Here is a 19,373-nt window from a genome sequence, read left to right as displayed (position 1 = left end):
CACTTAATTTCTTTTCTGCCTCTTACAGTGATTGCAGTGTGCTGTGCTAGATGATGTATTATTTTAATTGTATTTTTTTTGCTTCATTTATTTCTTATGCACTGTATTTTGTTCTGTTCCATAGAATTCAAATTGTAACACAATAAAGTACAAGATAAGAAATAAGAGAAGAAATTCAAATACAATTAAAAATCAATTTGAATAATTAATGGGATGGATGTGTCATCTCCCATCTTCAGCCATAAATCCACAGACATTCTGCAGACCACATGAATGAAGCTCATGGACCACAGCTTGGGAACCTCTGTCTTGAGCATCTCTGTAATGTGGCCAGTAAGGCAATGAAGTGTCTGATGATATTTCTTGTGCAGGAGATTTATGCCATAACATATTCATTGGGATGGAGCAAGATGTTGGGCAGGTTCAAATGCAAGAATTTTGGGGAGGGGGTGTCACCCCTCTTTCTGAATCAATATAGGATCAGACCCAGAACCTCTCTGGAATCTGCTAGGTCAATTGTAAATTGTTCCATGAGGGATTAGAATGAAAAGTTTAGTTATCTACTGTATTGTAACACTACTAGAAAAAATATTGTTGGACACCTGTGTTTTTTTAAAGCCTTTTTGACATGTTTTTTTCCTTCCAACTCAGTGTCTTATGGAATGGTGAGTTCGAATATGTATTACTACACAAGGGTGATGTCGCAGCTCTTTCTAGACACGCCAATATCAAAAATGGAGAAGACCAACTTCAAAACTTTGTCTACAATGGAAGACTTCTGGAAGGTACTGATTGGAATTTGGTCTTTGACCAAATTGAATAATATATTTGAGTAATATGCACATGGGTGTATTATAAAAAATTATTTAAGATCATCTTAGTCTGTCAGAATCTTGAAAGGTATGTATGGTTTGGCAGGACTTATTGTAGACTTTAATCCAGTCATTCGAAGAAGCCAGTTTAGGAACTACTACTAGCTCACCTTTTTAATCGTACTTTTGTAGTTCATTGATGACCCAGTAGGGAATAATTCTAACTCTTCCCCAATATACAAAAGCTTCTCTTTCAATAGCTTGGAAACAGTTCTTTCCATCAGCATGAGTAGTTTTCTGCCGTATGGACAGCAATACACAGAGGATTATGCTATTATTGTAGAAATGGTGTTACCTGTGTTCATCCATGATAGTTGATATACAGTTATTGCACTGTGAAAATCAATACTTGGGGGACATATACAGAGCAATCCAAATGATGGGAAGCTGGGGGGGGGGACAGGTAGAGGAGGAGCTGGTAGAAAGCTCCACAGTATCCACTTCCCAGTCAGGACCTGTTGGCCCGTCTGAACGCAGGCTCTGTTGAGAGCTGCATTCCGGAGCCAGAAGGGAAGAGTTGGCTCCCACGAATAGCACAATCAGGGAGTAAACAGTCCCCATTAACCCACAGTTCAGTTGTTTTCCTCCACCAACCTTTTTGCCAGTGGAATTCCCACGTGAATCAGGACCTGCAGGAGCGTTCCGAGGGGGACTTGGATGCTGCGTAAGTCTCCCCTGCATCTCTTCCCCCGGGATGCCCCATTTTCAGGGCTTCTGCTAACTCTCCATCTGCCAGGCTGGCTGCCCTCGGTGGCACCGGCAGGGTCCTGGCTGTGCTACAGCTGAGCCGAGATGAGGGGCTTCTGTCGGCAGAGCCTGGCAGTACTGGGAGCATGCCAGCTCAGCCGGGGGTCCACCCAGCCTGGCGTAAACTCAGGTTGGATTGCTCCCATATTTAGATGCTATTAATACTCTGATATTCAGAACTCTTTGCTATTATTTAATCTTGCTGTATTAGCAAGTCACTCAAACTTGTGTCATTTTGGTAATTTTATATTATCGTGGATTAATGTTGGTTCTCTTGGCTTTTATTAATGCTTTAAAATATTGTTTTGAACTTTTTGGGGTATTTTATGGTCTTAAGTTTTATTTTATTGTGTTTGATATGGAGCTTGGAAACCACTTTGGCAAGATTTTTTCTTGAAAAGCGGTATACAGATTAAATAAATTTATCAATAAACAAAACATAATGAGCAGAAAAAAACAGTAATTGTATGTCTAAAAAGAGGTAAGGAACAGAATCTGGCCACTTGATGCCACTGTGATGTGAGGTTCCTCAACTTCAAAGAAGAAATCAACAGTGCACTCCCAATTCTTTCCATTCTCCCTTTGCAGCATGATTTGAACTAGAGCCAAGCTGCAAAAGAGGATCCCTGCCATAAGTGTGTATCCACTGCCGTCTGCACTGGCTGCAGACGCCGCTGTTGGCAAGGCTTGGTTCCACTCAGGATTGGGAACTCTCATGTGGAACAAATCCCAGTGGGCCTTTCATTTGGCATCAGAATTTAAAGGCACTAAATATAAGCCCCACTTGCCAAGGAACAGTCAGGACCACATTTTAAGTCTCCTGGTTGTTTCTTTGCAGCCCAGGCCAATAGCCAGCCTAAAGGTTTGGGTGGGGGCACAAAAAATGTAGGGGGGGAGAAAAAAACTATAATAAACTTAATTTTTTTGTAAAAAAAAGTAGGGGGGAGAAAAATTTTAGGGGGGCAGCCCCCCCAGCCCCACTGGCTATGGGTCTGTTGCAGCCACCTCTGTACCTGCTCCACAGTTGACATCACATATGATGTCAGGTGTGGGGCAGGTGGTTGTGGTTTGGAGAAAATGGCCTCATGGTTAGGATCCCTGCCAGGCTTATTTAGGCCTGTGGGTTGGAGGTTCCCCTGCTAACATTCTTCAGAAGTAAAATTGTCCGCTTAAAACACCTGCAGAATCTTAGCAGCAGTTAATTTTCCCAAAATTTCCTTCTGTTTCAGTTCTCTGAGGGTCCTTTGCTAGATGGACTATACTGGGAGATGTGGTACAACAACAAAACGGTGGCAGAGAACAGGAGTTTTATCTACCATGAGAACTTGCTTTTGGGAGTGCCTCGTATCCGTCAGCTAAAAGTGAGAAACGGCACGTGTTCAATCCCCGAAGATTTAAAAGATGAAATTAAAGACTGTTACGACGTTTACTCTGTGGGTAATGAGGACACTGCACCATTTGGACCCCTCAATGGAACTGCGTATGTATTTCTCTCACATAAATATAGCCAAATGTAGCAAATGGCACTGCAGGGCCCATCAACCCTCTGGGCAGGTTTTTGGGGGCACCCAAGAGGGTGGAGGGGAAATCTGTCCCACCAATGGTGTTTGTTCCTCCAGTTGAGGGACTCTGTTGGATTTCACCCAATGTGTAGTCTAGTCTCTGTGAAAACACTGTTTTATCTGACATTCCCTAAACTGCCAATTTATTACTGCTGACATAAAATCAGCCTGTATAAGTTTGAAGAAAATCCTGTTCTTTGAATAGTTCAAGTGTTTCCATGTCTGCCACCACATTTTAGTTTTGAAGCAGAGTGAAAAGGCTGAGAGAGAATTTCCTAAACTTATTTCAGAACTATTAACTCTAACAGGAATTAGGCTTCCCTGCATGCTGTTGTTGTCCTGTATGAAAACAATAGCTTCAGTGTGTCTCTTCCTGTTGCATTTCAGTTGGACTTACACCAGTGAAAAAGATCTGAATGGAAGCAGCCATTGGGGGCTAATTGCAACATACGGTGGAGCTGGCTATTACCAGGATCTGTCCAGAAGCAGAGAGGAGACATCTACATTGATTGCTGGCCTCAAGAACAACTTGTGGCTTGATAGGGGCACAAGGGCAACATTTATTGATTTTTCAGTGTACAACGCAAACATCAATCTCTTCTGCATTGTCAGGTAGGTCTGGAACTTTTTGATATGGAACATGGACTTTTAAAGTTTGTAGAAACAATACTATGTTCACTGTGTACATGTAGAATATATGAAGCCCAATCCTGTGCATATTTATTCCGAAGTAAGTGCTACTAAATTCAGTGGAACTGAGAGCCAAACTATATATGCAGTACCAGGCAATGTAGTGGGGCAGAGGCATTTACCTGACCTCCTAGCACCTGGAGTGAGAGGGGCAGGGGAGGGGCAGCATGGTGCAAACACACTGGCAGGAGCACCAGATTGGTTCCACTGGTGCATTTGCAACAACCTCATTATTTAAATGAAATAATGTTTTCATTTCTGTTTTAATGTTCTTTCTTGCTCTGGGATTATGTAAACAGTGAAGAGTGGGTTATAAATAATTTAAATAAATAACTAATAAACTCATAATACAAATAAATATTTGTATTTACGTATTGCTTTGTAGTTTATTTCCAAGTCTCATGTTTCAAACATTTATTTATTACAAAGTTAGTGATCCACCATTCAGTAAAAAAAAAAAACTTTCAGGTGTGCCTCTCTTTGATGAAAACAACTGAGCAATAAAATAACAAATATATACCAATAACAAGATGAATTATGTATGCATTTATTTTTAAAATGCAGGTTATTGGTGGAGTTCCCACCAACAGGAGGCCTTCTTACATCTTGGCAATTCCAGCCAGTGAAATTGATCCACTACCTTTCCACTTTTGACTTCTTTCTGGCTGCCTGTGAAATTGTTTTTTGCCTCTTTATTCTTTATTATGTGGTAGAAGAAATCCTGGAAATTCACATTCACAGACTATTTTATTTCAAGAGTCTTTGGAATTGTCTTGATGTTCTCATTATTGTGGTAAGTGAGATCAAATGACTCTGAACCTTTCAATAGAGGCACATTGCTGTCATTCGAGAAGTGCTTGTGGACATATGTGAAGGGGAATTTCTCTAGTAAGTTCCCTGTGCATGAGGAGGCAGCTTGCTTGCCTGCCCCTTCATCATATCACTTTTGTCACTGCCTCTGCTGCTTCTGGGAAAGAAAGCTTCCCAGGCACTGCAGCCTCTGAAGCAAGCTCTTAGTTCTTGGGAGCTTCCAGTTATCACATAGAAGTATGGGATGGGGCACACAGTCTTGCAAGACATGGGATTTCCAGGTCCGGGATTCCTGGACAAGAACTGTGGGGACGCACATGTGCCACATGTGATTTGGGCTAGGCAGGCCATCCCATCAACCCTTCTTTCTCAGGGATAATCCAGGTTAGACCTGATCACTCTGTGGAGGGCCAGGAAGGAATTTTTCCATGCCATCCAGATTAGCCAAAGATGGGCATGTTTTCCTTGGAGTATCACCTTTAGGTTGGAGATAAAGCGTTCTTGATGCAGATGCATTTATTTATCACAACTTTGCAAAGCAGGTACAGTGGGGCAGGGGCTAGGGCTCATACACAGTGATGTTAGGCACCTGACAGGGTCTTCTCATCTGTAAGCAGTGGCACAGTGAGTGGGGCTGGGACCACTCCTAGCAGATTTTGAACAACTGTGGGAAATGTGGCATGCTCTTAGACCTACTGCATGCTAAGTGCAGGGCTTTACTATAAGCAACAGGCTTAAGCATGAGCAGCTCCCCCAAAGGGCAATCACTGGGCAGTTTCTTAGGCAGAGAAGAACCGAGATAGAGGGGCTTCATACCCTCCCTTTTTTCTTTGGTTCTGAGAATTATTAATTGCCAGCAGACACTTAAATAACAGTTGTGGCCTGGTAGTCACTGGGACCCTTGTCTGTCTTTTCTTTGGCAATCACAAGTAAAGATGCCCTAAGTGCTTGGAACTAAAAGAAAGTTAAGAAGCACAGCATCCTTATGTATCTATTAAGATGCATGTTCTGTATTATTTATGTACTGTTTTTCTCCACTTAGCTATCATTGGCAGCTATAGGAATTAACATATATCGAACATCTACTGTGGATAGATTACTGAAGGAGTTGCTGGAAAATCAAAACTGCTTCCCAAATTTTGAGCCTTTAGCATACTGGCAAACACAGTTCAACAATATTGCAGCTGTCACCATGTTTTTCGTCTGGATGAAGGTATTTTAACTTTTTAAGGCAGTTTGTATTTGTCACTTTGATAAAGCAATGTACGTCCCAAGTTTGTACACAGTTTTTATTCCTTTAAATGTGTCCCATGCCTCGCCCTAAGGCTCCTGGCAAGAAAGAGGACATTCCAGACCAAGGCTAAAATCCACACAAGAGCAGAATTACATAATTCATAATGCAGCCAGGGTCTTTTGCTTTTTTTTTGGCATGGCATCATTCTCTTTTACCGTATCCACAGCTGCTTTTGAAACTCCTCTTATTTTAAGAGCTATTGTTGATCAGGAAGAGTTGTTCCTAAAAAGAAACAGAAAACTCTGTTGGCAAGACTATCTGTTTTCTTTGCCATGAAAGAATAATTAAAATATATGAAAAACTTGCTTTATCTTAAATCTCATTTCCAGTACAGTGAATAACAATGATACTTTGGTTTGCATACCAGAACTATAATTTTGCTCATAAAAATGTTTCCAAGCAAGACAGTGATTTCTTACAAGACTGTTTTGCTGCTATTGGTATCATGCTTGGTGCCTTTTGATACCAAGTAGTGATTTCCTTTGAGCTTACTTTTACTCTGTCTGTATACCACTATCTGAGAGTGTTGAATCATAATGGCAAGCCATCATTTTTCACGATTTTTGAACCAAGATGATCTTATCAACTATGGCTTGTGAGCACCACCAAACCAGGATCTGAATCCATGGTTTAAATTTTCAGCAAACTGTGGGTTGGCATGGTCTTTGAACCAACAACCAGTGGTTTGTGAAGTTTCTCTGTCCTGCTGTTTGGAGAATCTTGGGGAAGACAGAAGAATAGGGAAATCACACAGACCATACAAATAATGGCTTGGAGTTTTGACTATGGTTAGTACAAATCATGGCTTGGCATTGTCTTACTTGCTGGATTCTTTAATGCCCAAGCTTATGGAAGAGCTATTTGCACTTTACAGTAATCAGCAGCATAATTTTTCCAGTTACTGTTTTCTACTCCCACTGAACTACCCAGCTCAAATATTTTCTCTTCTTTAACAGCTCTTTAAATTTATCAGCTTCAACCGAACAATGAGCCAGTTATCTACTACGATGTCACGATGTGCCAAAGATGTTCTTGGGTTTGCCATTATGTTTTTCATCATATTCATAGCCTATGCTCAGCTAGCTTACCTTGTGTTTGGTACACAGGTGGATGATTTCAGCACCTTCCAGGACAGTGTGTAAGTACAGCAATAAAATCTTTTAAAAGGTTGCTGGTAATTTAGCAAATGTATTTATCAAACACAGAAGCTTGCATCAAATTCATAGCTAAAATTCTATCCATTTTAATGAAATTCTGTCTGCTTGTGGATGTTCCAAAATTCTAGGATACATTTCTCTAATGCAAAAGTTGGTGTGATTCAAAACTAACTGTGAATTAACATTACAAAATTTAGCAAGCAATCTAGTTGAAGAGCTGGAGTTGCATCAAGGTAAAATTTGGATTGAAGACTTGAGAACATGTACTTAATTCCAAGGCGACTGATGTGACATTTACCAGGTCTTTTTTTTTTTTCAATTAATTTTTATTCAAATTTTCAAAACCAAAACAATACAAAAAGAAAAAACACAAATCCATAACTAATACAATAAAAAGAAAAAATATATTAAAAAATTGACTTCCGATTTGTCGTAGTTCAGCTATAAGTCTATAATATATAACAAGCCTGTAATTTATAGATTATAAAATCACCTTCCTCCAGCGGTTATCTTAATTGGGTACAAATCTCATTAACATCATATCATTTTATTCTTCCACAAAAAGTCAAAGAGAAGTTTCCAGTCCTTGAGATATATGTCCATCAATTTTTTTTCTAGATAAACATGTCAATTAATCCAACTCATCAAGTCTACTAAGTCCAGTAATTTCAAATCGCTCTTCTTCCATTATCCGTATTGGTTCCATCTTCCATCTTTACGCGCCCAATAATCTTGCTGTCATAGTCATATAATAAGAGTCTGATAGGAATTTCCTTTTTCACAGATATTTTCTTGCCATCAGTTCCGAACGTATCACTGAAGTATTGTTGCAAAGCCGCATCTCTGTTCCTCTTTTTTATATGATACACTAGCACATCTCTTGAAGATTTTTCCATTGACACAAAACAGGGATTAATTCTGTTAGCTTTCTCCATTTCAAGTTCCATCAAATCTTTCCAGTCCAGGAATTTTTTTGAACCGATAATATCTTTTATCTCCAATCTCTTCAATTCCTTCAGTGACAGCGCTGAGTTCCAAACCGTAATATTTGTCTCCAGAATCCATCACAGCCAGGAAATCCAAATCTTTTTCCATATCCATATTTAATCCAATCTCCATAGTTTGAACCTTGCCTTTAATTTCTCTTTCATCCTTTTTTGGTTTTCCAGATCCATCTTTATTCTCCTTTCTCATAGAATCCTGAATTTCTTTCAGCTCCTGTCTCATTTCGTCAAATTCAATTCTCCACGCTTGACTATTATTTCTCAGTTCTTGTTTTATTGAGTTAATCCCATTCATTATTTTCTGAAACATGTCTGAAGATAAAGTCCCTTGTACATCCATGATCTTCTTAATTGTCATTCTTAAAGCCAAAGAAACAAAACTCCTTCAATTTTCAATGTCCCAAGCAAAGAGCAGTTTATTTCTTTATCCAGTTACAAAGGAGTTAATCTTTCAAACCAACTGGCGTCACACTAGACAGCCCTTATCTCTTATATGCCCAGAAGTGCAAAAACAGCTTTAGTTCACAGCGTCCAAAAAGCTAGTAGCAGAAAAAATGAGCAGATTCGTCAAAAAAAAAAGTAGATCAGAAAAAATAGTCCCAGACATATATTACACCAAAGTCTTATAAGTCAAAAAGAAAACCCTCATCCGTTGTAATCTTTATAATGCTATTTTCCATGTCAGCTTTTTGCAATAAAAAAAAATAGGCTATTTTTATTTTCTTCCCCCTTAGTTCCGTGAGTAAAAGAGAAGGAAAGTTTTGGCTCACCCAGGTTTTCTTAATTGCTGATTCTTTGACAAATCTCTTTAGCTGTGTAGATAAGAAAGTAATAAGCGTAGACAGCAGAATACTTGCCTGTTAAACCGTTTTCTTTAAAGAAAAAAAAACGGGTCACTTTTTCAGCTGAGCTAGCTAGAAATCCTCGCTCCGTCCGAGCTGCTGGAAGACCTTCTTTCACAGACAATTCTGACGAATTCCAGTCTCCGACAATCACAACAAAGCTATGTGGGAAATCTCACGTTTCTTCCTTATCCGGAAGAAATTATCCCCAGTCAAAAAAGACCCTTCTGACTGGATTTAAAACTGAAAAAGTTTCATCCAAGACGGGAGCTGTCTCAGAGGCTGCACAGGCGGAGGGATCCTCCTGGGAAGTCGACATTTACCAGGTCTTTAAGATTTTAAGAAAAAGTGCTGTCTCCTTGTTTTTCACCTGGACACTCATCTGTGTGAAGCATTAACCCCATATTATTATTATTATTATTTATTAAATTTATTAGTCGCCCATCTGGCTGGTTGTCCAGCCACTCTGGGCGACGTACAAGATAAAAAACAATACATTAAAATGTTAAAATTTAAAACCATAACAGTAAAAACCTAACCCACCCCAAAAGCCTGCCTGAAGAGCCAGGTCTTCAAGGCCCGGCGGAAGCTCATCATAGAAGGGGCATGGCGGAGATCATTTGGGAGAGAGTTCCACAGGGTAGATTAAGGGAAAGATAAATCAGAGTTCCTTACAAGTCTTTGGCAGGATGAAGCTGGTTTAAAGTTGCCAGACAGTTGCATGATGAACCTCTCAGGCTCCTTCAGAAGGATAAGAAAAGAACAGCTTACCTAGAGCTTGAGCACAGGTACCATAGAAAGGTAGCAGCAAGATAAGCCTCAGGAAGGGAGGTGACACAGCATGGTTGAATCCAGGAAAGGGGTTTGTGCAAATGTACAAGGAAAAGATTTGGATTGAAAAGATGTTACTTCGAAAAATAGCTAGTTGTACAGAGGTTTCTCATCTTACGTTGTGGCACCCACATGTTATTGCATGTGCCGGTAAGGGCCACTTCACATGTACAATTTTACATTCACATGTGTTTTACCATATAGACAGATATCGGGAACATACAAACAAGATAGTGTAGCCTTGTAGGAAATACTGGTGTGAAACATCCCTGAGTGAACTTTAGGCGCATGTGGGGAAGCAAATTTTACCTTACCAAAAAAAAATGTGTGTGAATACAACAAACATAGGTTTTCAGCCACATGCATCATACATATCCATAGGCCAGGAATTTAGGATTGGCTATGACCTCCTGCCATGTAACATGTGAAGCAGCTATCTGCTTCTCTCCATCCTCAGAAAAGATATTGTAGAGCTGGAAAAGGCTCAGAAAAGGGCAACAAAAATGATCAAGGGAATGAGAAAGGTTGCAGCATTGGGGGGCTTTTTAGTATAGAGAAAAGGCGAGTAAAGTATGACATTTTATTTTTTATTTATTCATCAAAATATATGTACCACTTGAATATAAAGACCTCTAAGCGATTTACAAAAAACATTAAAATTATCAATAAAAACAGATAATCATAGAATAGTAGAGTTGGAAGGGGCCTATAAGGCCATCGAGTCCAACCCCCTGCACAATGCAGGAATCCAAATCAAAGCATTCCCGACAGATGGCTGTCCAACTGCCTCTTGAATGTCTCCAGTGTCGGAGAGCCCACTACCTCTCTAGGTAATTGGTTCTATTGTCATATGGCTCTAACAGTTAGGAAGTTTTTCCTGATGTCCAGTCAAAATCTGGCTTCCTGCAACTTGAGCCCATAATTCCATGTCCTGCACATCATTGATATATCCAGATAGGCTTGCCTGAACAAAAGGTTTTAAGCAGGCAACACAATAGAAGTGTATAAAATTATGCATGACATGGACAATATAGATAGAATTTTTTTTTCTAACTCTCATAAAACTAGGACTCATGGACATCCAATGAATCTGAATGTTGGAAGATTCAGGACAGGCAAAACCAAAGTACTTCTCCACACAGTGCAAAATTAAATTGTAGAAATCATTCCCACAAGAAGCAGTGATGGCCACCAACATAGATGGCTTTAAAAGAGGATTAGACAAATTCATGGAGGATAATGCTATCAATGGCTATACTAGCCATGACCATGCTCTCCCTCCACGATTGGAGGCAGTATGCTTCTGAATGCCAGTTGCTGGCAACCACAGGAGGGCAAAGGGCTCTTGTGCTCACACCCTGCTTGTGAGCTTCCCATAGGCTTGCCACTGTGAGAACAGGATGGTGGACTAGATGGGCCATTGGCTTGATCCAGCAGGGTCTTATTTTGTTTTTGTCCAACTTGCTGCTTTTCACATGTATTTTCCTGTTTGTGCAGCAGTTTAATGATTACTATAGGGAGGAACTAGTATAAGTGAGTATGTGGTACTTTTCTTGGATTGTGATATGGAACTTGCAGTTTTAAGAAATTGTCACCTGGCAAACCATTAGATTATGTGGCACTAGAAAGGGATCAAATAAGGTGGATTCAGCCAAGTGGTAAGATCTCAGCTTCACCATCTCGATTCATCTCACTTTTCAGAAGAATTCCAAGAGGTGATGAGCTGCGGTCTCCCCATTCAGCAGTGACATGACACAGCATGAATACAGTCATCCTCAGTGGCTTCAGAATCATATCAGTTTATCAGAAACTCTAAATCCACATAGTGCTTGGATAAAATATGAAGTGCAGAGCCATGTGTGTTGGGGGGGAAATAATGCAAATAAAATTTCAGTTCTGTGACACCAACTCAGCTCTTGGTTAAAACTGCCTTGTTTTCTCCAAAGTTTTACTCAGTTCTGCATCCTGTTGGGAGATTTTGATTTTACAGAGATTGAAGAAGCTAACAGAGTTTTGGGACCAGTTTATTTCACTACATTTGTGTTCTTTATGTTCTTCATTCTTTTGGTATGTAAACATTTTATTCATAGACATTTTTATTTGATTGTCATTAACTTATGAAACTGATTTTTTTAAATTTTGATTTATTCTTTCCTGTGGCTGAGTACAAACAATACTTGAGGGGCTTACAGTATGCAGTTTCTGAGTTCAGCTCGCTAACTGGCAGGACAATATGAAAGTCTGTGCATAGGCCCTGGGGCAGTACAGGCACTAGTCTCCAGCCCCAATCAGTTATGAGCTTAATCAGTTTCTGGAATGTGTGAGCAGGTCCACTCTGCTTTTCATTGTTGCATTGTCGTCCACTTTACAGCGATGACAACCTCTTGCTATTGTATATGTCCTCGTATTTTTCAAGTGAGGTGGGTCAAGAGGCATTCATTCTTTCCAAACTCTCCAAGCAAACCCACAACTGAAATCAGTTCAGAAACATTTTTAAACAGTTTTAAACACAAATGAGTTGTGAATATGCATTATTATAATCCAAACAAGACTGAGATTCTGCTAGTGGGTGGTTCTAACGACTGGATGGTGGATGTCCAACCTGTCCTGGATGGGGTTGCACTCCCCCTGAAGGAGCAGGTTCGTAGCTTGGAGGTTCTCCTAGAACCATCTCTGTCACTTGAGGCTCAGGTAGCCTTGGTGGCACAGAGTGCCTTCTACCAACTCCAGTTGGTGGCCCAGCTACACCCCTATCTGGACATAGATAACTTGGCTTCATTTGCCATGCTCTGGTAACCTCCAAGTTAGATTCCTGCAATGCGCTGTACTTGGGGCTGCCTTTGAAGACGGTTTGGAAACTGCAGCTTGTGCAAAATGCAGCAGCCAGATTGGTAACAGGAACCAGACAGTTCAAACATATAAAACCGATTCTGGCCCGCTTGCATAGACTGCCTGTATGTTTCCGAGCTCGATTCAAGGTGCTGGTTTTAACCTATAAACCTTACACGGCTTAGGACCACAATACCTGATGGAACACCTCTCCTGACACGAACCCACCCGTACACTACACTCAGCTCCGGGTGCCTACTCGGAGGGAAGCTGGGAGGATGGCAGCAAGGGAGAGGGCCTTCTCAGTGGTGGCCCCCAAATTATGGGATGATGTGTGTGACGAGGTGCGCCTGGCGCCAACACTGTTATTTTTTCAGCGCCAGGTCAAGACTTTCCTCTTCTCCCAGTCATTTTAGCATGTGTTTTTGAATTGCTTTTTTAAAATGTGTTTTTAAATGTGTATATTTGTTTTTAATGTTTTTAATTGTTGTAAACTGCCCAGAGAGCTTTGGCTATGGGGTGGTATACAAATGCAATAAACAAACAAACAAGCAAGCAAGCAAATTATTATTATTATTATTATTATTATTATTATTATTTAGACTTATATCCCATCAATCCTCCGAGTAGGAGCCCAGGACACAAACAAAAGCACTAAAAGAACTCTAAACCATCATAAAAACAAACTTTAAAACACATTAAAACAAAACATCCTTACAAGCATATTAGAAGAAAACAACTTTAAAAACATCTTTTTAAAAAAAGAAAAAGCTTTGAAAACACATTAAAAAGCAATTCCAGCACAGATGCAGACTGGGATAGGGTCTCTACTTAAAAGGCTTGTTGAAAGAGGAAGGTCTTCAGTAGCACCAAAAAGATAACAGAGAGGGAATTCCAAAGGGTAGGTGCCACTACACTAAAGGTCCACTTCCTATGTTGTGTGGAACAGACCTCCTGATAAGATATATGCAGGAGGCCTCACCTGCAGAGCACAGTGATCTACTGGGTATATAAGGGGTAAGATGGTATTTCAGGTATGCTGGTCCCAAGCTATATAGGGCTTTGTATACCAAAACCAGCACCTTGAATTCAGCTGCTTGTTACAACTGCCCAGGCAGGTTGAACTTTATTTCTGCTGCTCTTGCTGTAGTGGGTGAAGCTGAAAGGGGGAGGGTGACCACAAAGCCTGCCCTGTGTTTTTTTCTTTTGCATTAACTCTGTGTGGCTGCCATTTTGACCCTATGACTCTGTTTTATTTGCTACATCCTTGTGAGGTATCTTTACTCTTTTTGAGAGGACCAGATAAAGAGCAGCTAGCACAAATGGTACAAATTACTCTCTGTATTCCAGGCTCCCCTGCATCTGGCTTGGACAATCCTTGGGGGTGGGGGTGGTCTTTTTCCTTCAGAGTTCCATAACTGAATCTTGGCACACCTCTTTGTATTATATCTTACTGAAGCCAAAGGCTTTGCTTTTTTAAAGCTACAATTGAAACTGCTTGTCTTAAACAGAACATGTTTTTGGCCATCATCAATGATACGTACTCAGAAGTCAAATCGGATATGGCACAGCAGAAGTCTGAAATGGAACTGTCAGATCTTATAAGAAAGGTAAAAACCTGTTACAGATATTTGTGCCACCTCCGCCTAATGTCACAAGCAAGGAACACAGAGTCCTTTCAGAATGGTTAGCAAATTTAGTTTACTAATTCCTGATCCATATTATGAAAATTAGTTACGTTTTATCCTTTTATTAATCATACAAAAACATGCAGCTTCAACTGGGTTTTTAAGAACGGACCTGAATCCAGCTCCCCAGGCATGTCTGGGATGAGGAACTTGTGGCCCTCCTGTTGTTGGACTCCCAGCTTCCATCCGCCCCAACCGATAGAGCCAATGGTCTGGGATGATGGAAGTTGCCCATCATCTAGAAGGCCATGGGCTTCCACCTCTGGGATGCACTGACAATCTCTGCCCCCTCCACTGCATTGCTTTCTCTTTTACAGTCCTCCATGGGTTGGGGGGCAGGTTTCTGAAGTGGGGAGGCTGCCCCTGCATTTTAGAACCCTGGAAAATCATCGTCTTCATGCGAGTAAACAGCCTGAAAAAGGCTGTCATTGATATATTTAGTAGCAGTTGAGATGGCAGCAATGTGCAGGTCTCAGGTCACTGAAAAGCATTCTACCACACAAATGTACCTCAGGCGGTCAGCTGATGTGGCAGTAGGAGAAAGTGAGAGGAAAGCATCCATGAAATCACACACCATTCTAGCATATGCTTCTAAGTTTTCTGGCCTTGATTATGTACCAAATGCACGTCTTGTTTCAGGGTTACACTAAAGCCATGGTGAAATTAAAGTTGAAAAAAACACCAGTTGATGACATTTCAGAGAGTCTACGACAAAGCGGAGGTAAATTAAACTTTGACGAACTGCGACAAGACCTGAAAGGGTAAGTTTCATAATACTCCTCTCCATGCCTATGTACTTTAAAAAATGTACTTTCCACCAACAGGCTCTTGGTTCAAGAACAGGGTTCGTGAGCAGACTTTGGAACATCCTGAGCTTGCTTTCTACATAGTGCATCAACGAGTCATTAATTTCACCAGTCTTTTGTTGTGAGATTAGTAAATTTTGATTGTTCTTTTTTTCAATGCATATTTTTTCTTGGAGTGGCAATTTTGGTCATATTACGGATAGTAAATCACATCACAGATGCAAAGAGCAATAATGTAATTGTATTCACTGATTTGTGTGTGTTCATATATAATATTTAACATCTCCTACCCTGTATCCTTTGGCAACCTTTTGTTGAAGCATTTAAAGCACCTTGATTAAAATCCAGAGGTATGTTAATTTTATTTCTAGAAAGGGACACACTGATGCTGAGATTGAAGCCATCTTTACCAAGTATGACCAAGATGGGGATCAGGAATTGACTGAGTTGGAGCACCAGCAAATGAGAGATGATTTGGAGAAAGAGAGGGTGAGTTGGAGTTTAAATGCTACTGAATGACCTCTTGAAATGAGTAAGTACTATTTTTATCTGTATTTGCTATTGGAAGTTGGATGGGGGAGGGACGGTATTAGATGTGAGCTACTACTTTCGTTTTTAGGGAGGCAGCTTTATCTGAATTCTGCCTGCTCATTGCTTGGGCAGATTCAAAGCCTGTGCAAGGCAGTGGAACAGTGTTACTATGTTTGGAGAGGAGAGGCCTCGATTGGTTAGTTGCAGAATACAGATAAAAATGGCAAGATACAAAGTAAATGGAAGAATGCTACAGAAGTTGCTTCAAATAATCACTCAATCAGAGTTTTTGATTTCCGTTTACTGCAAACATGGTCCCTGATTGTAACGAGGTTGGGAGGAAAGAGAGCTTTATGTATTTCTGATGCTGTGCGTGCAATTAAGAGCCTTACAGCCTTTGTTATTTTCACCAAGGAGGACTTAGAGCTAGACCGAAGTTCTCTGAGCCGTCCATTGAGTGGCCGTAGCTTCCCACGAAGCCTAGATGATTCTGAAGAGGACGACGATGACGACAGTGGGCACAGCTCCAGGAGGAGAGGCAGCAGCTCCAGTGGAGTTTCGTATGAAGAGTTTCAAGTGTTAGTGTTGTGGCTTTCTTCCTTAGATATGTCTAACATCTAACACAGTTCTGGATATTGCTTCTGATATATGTCAGAGCAACAGAGGAAGCTGCCTTATACTGAGTCAGGCCATGGGTTCATCTAGCTCAGCTTTGTCTGTGCTGACTGACAGCAGACTCTAGGGATTCAAACGGTGGTCTCTCCCAGCCCTACCTGAAGAAGCCAGGGATTGGACCTGGGGCCTTCTGCATACGCAGCAGATACTGAGCTGTGGCTCTTCTCCATCATTTACAAGCAGGGCCATGCAACAAAATGTTGCATGCATCCCTGGTGCGTGTGTGAGACCTGAACCTGAGACTGAGAAGGTTGCTGTCACTTGGATCTTCCTTCATGTGCATTTTGTTTTGTTTTCAACATATAAATATGCAGCCTACATGCATGCAGGTCAATGGGTCATGAGGCTTCTGGATGCAACCGAGTGCTTGATTTGTCCTGGGAGGAGGTGTGATGGGGGGGGCAGGTTAAGTGGACTGGCCTTTGGTGTAACTTGAGAGGTATGAGGGATTTTTGACTAGGAATCCAGACCACCTCTGACCTGCAATATTAACAGCAGATGGCATTGCATTGTAGCCCAGCTCCTTCCAATGAGCAGTTAGGGGTATGACAGCAAACCACTCTGCAGGGTGGTTATATACTGTTTTCTCAGCCCAGTCAGCAACAAGGATAAAAACAATGGATAAAATTTCTGGGTTATTGTATTTTCTTAGCTTCCTCTCAATCTCCGACCTGTAATAGAGATCTAATACTGCCGAACAACACCGCTGGGTTGTTGTAAACCTGACCTACAGAATCCAGTGTGAGCTATACTACAGGGCTGTCAAAATCCACTCTCTCAGTGTCACAATCCCTTCCAATCTGCAATGTGGACAGTGATTTTTTAACCTGCACTATGGACAATTGGAATTTGCATTTGTTTTTTTTAATGTTTTATACTGTATAAGAAGGGTGGCTAGAGTGGACCCACTGATGCCCAGTCCGAACTACATTGAAGTGTCTCTATTGGTTAATTGATTAGTATAGGCAGCTCTCACTTGTGACCCTGGGGACATTCTAAAATAGCTTCTCTGTATAAATTGTCTCTCTTTGCCTTTTTCAGCTCCATGTGTCTCTGTCATCTTTTTTTCCCCAGCCTCTCCATTCTGTGTCCTTCTCCCCCCCCCTTTGTTTTTTTTCCTGAGTCACTCAACATTCCATGCCAGTGAGTTCTTATGGTGTTCTGGGAGGGGGGAGGAGATTCTCTTTAGGGCTTCTGTTTCATACATACATACATGGGGATTCACCCCAAACTGCTAATACTTGCCTCTTAGTGGAGATGGGGATGGGGTGATTTCAGTCTTGTGTGGGCTAATTTTTAAAACTAGAATCCCCATGTTCATTAATGCAGGTTAAATCTACAAAGCCAAACTCAAGATGAGGCACTTTTTTTTTGTTAAGAACCTAAGAAGTGCATAGCAGAATCATACCAAGACTTGGTGATCTGGCAGTTTTTTGCAAGAGCCTTAGCAACCAGCAGTTATTTGGTGGTCCATCAGAAATTGGTAGATCCCAGTCTACCTTCTTCCCATCTCTGATTTATGCATTTTGGCTTACTCTGTATGTGCCTCTGGAAACTTCAGTGTCAGCACATTATTTTGAAAGAATTCTAGCTGAGAATAATTCAAGCAAAATTGCTGCTGTTCCAGTTGAATACAGAATGGGAAATAATATAAATGGGTAATAACAATGAGACGTATTGTGATTAAGCCAGCAAAAGAATGTGGGAGTATTATTTCTGGAGAACAGTGCAACTATACATGTATGCTGTCATCCTGCTAGAAGAAACTTAAACATTGGGTATCCTGAACCCTCTCTTATCTTGATGTCTTCCTGTTGTGTGTTGTGTGTTGCAAAACATTGCAGAGGGGTGCAGATAAGTGAGCAGGCAACAAATAGATGAGATGGCTGTTGATTCTGTTGTCTAGCCATCATGCTGAGTGTTACTCTGAAAGCTTCCTGGGCTGGAGACAGTGGGTTGCTCCTGTTGCTGTTCGGGGTGAAAGCACTTCTACAATCATTGGTTGTTAGTCTCAGACATCTTCTGAAATGTCCAGATATGAAGGAATTATCTGTTTCTGAGGGTCCAAATAGCATTGCAAGCTGCCATTCCTCTGCTTTCATCTAAAGAAACAAATTAAGCCTATACTAGGTTCAGCCTTAGAACTAGCTCACAGCCAGGTTTGAAGTGGCATCCCTTGTGTGCCCCAGAAAGCAGGGGACATGCAAAGAAGCTGTGGTTCATATAGTTATGCAGTACAGAGTATTGTGTGCAGTGTTCCTCCAAAACTAGATAGCTGTGGGTGACTTATACGTAGTAGATGTGTTTGTTTGCAATTTATTTATCCAGGAACATCTCTTTCAAATCCTTGGGAAAGCCCTGTAAGGTAGACTTATTATTGCAGATGGGAGGCTCCTTGGAAGGGACATTCCCAAGGCCACCTCAACGATCCATGTCAAATGTGAGATTCAAACTGGGGCCTTTCCTGATTCAGACGCTACAGTAGCTCTCCTCACATAGGAAGCTGCTTTCAGTAATGCCTACCTTGGCTGGCTGCAGCTCCTCGGAGTTTTTCTCAGTCCTTATATTACGTTTTAACTAAGATACTAGGGACTGACGTGATAATAGGCCACTGGGCTGGGACGGAGGGGCATTTTCCTAAAAAGTAGTGCATGACTTGTGTCATCATTAAATCTATAGCCAAAATAAAAAACGCATTGTTTAAATAACAACCATATTAAATAGTGTTTGTTTCTAGGTTGGTGCGGCGAGTGGATCGCATGGAGCATTCCATAGGGAGCATTGTTTCTAAGATTGATGCTGTCATTGTGAAGCTGGAAGCCATGGAGAGAGCAAAACTGAAAAGGAAAGAAGTGCTGGGGAGGCTCCTTGATGGAGTCACAGAGGTAAACTTGTGTGTGCTGGAAAAAGGCAAAAGATCAGTGCAATGTAGCTTGCAAATTTGCTGCTTTCATGCTATTTCTCTTTTCTTAAGACAACGGAATACTTCTAGTAGCCGTCTGAAAAATATTTCATCATTTAATGCAGGTGATTTC

General features: G+C 40.9%; 1 protein-coding gene across 2 annotated transcripts in view; it reads left to right on the top strand.

Annotated features, from left to right (window-relative positions):
* The window catches only part of PKD2 (polycystin 2, transient receptor potential cation channel), a 31,710-nt gene that overhangs the window by 8,216 nt on the left and 4,121 nt on the right, over positions 1-19,373 (top strand). Inside the window, exons 3-14 of one of the 2 annotated variants that reach the window (XM_061583060.1) lie at positions 652-785; positions 2,849-3,099; positions 3,569-3,793; positions 4,436-4,664; positions 5,724-5,894; positions 6,932-7,113; positions 11,756-11,876; positions 14,150-14,248; positions 14,966-15,087; positions 15,504-15,621; positions 16,081-16,241; positions 19,076-19,223. In XM_061583060.1, the coding sequence (XP_061439044.1) occupies positions 652-785; positions 2,849-3,099; positions 3,569-3,793; positions 4,436-4,664; positions 5,724-5,894; positions 6,932-7,113; positions 11,756-11,876; positions 14,150-14,248; positions 14,966-15,087; positions 15,504-15,621; positions 16,081-16,241; positions 19,076-19,223 (1,961 nt within the window). Of the gene's footprint in view, positions 1-651; positions 786-2,848; positions 3,100-3,568; positions 3,794-4,435; positions 4,665-5,723; positions 5,895-6,931; positions 7,114-11,755; positions 11,877-14,149; positions 14,249-14,965; positions 15,088-15,503; positions 15,622-16,077; positions 16,242-19,075; positions 19,224-19,373 lie in introns of both variants that reach the window. The other variant, XM_061583059.1, reaches the window with a different exon arrangement.

This window comes from Rhineura floridana, chromosome 9, assembly GCF_030035675.1.
Source record: "Rhineura floridana isolate rRhiFlo1 chromosome 9, rRhiFlo1.hap2, whole genome shotgun sequence".
NCBI lineage: Eukaryota > Metazoa > Chordata > Lepidosauria > Squamata > Rhineuridae > Rhineura > Rhineura floridana.
The sequence above is the reverse complement of the archived record's forward strand: the minus strand, read 5'-3'. Positions and strand labels throughout refer to the sequence as shown.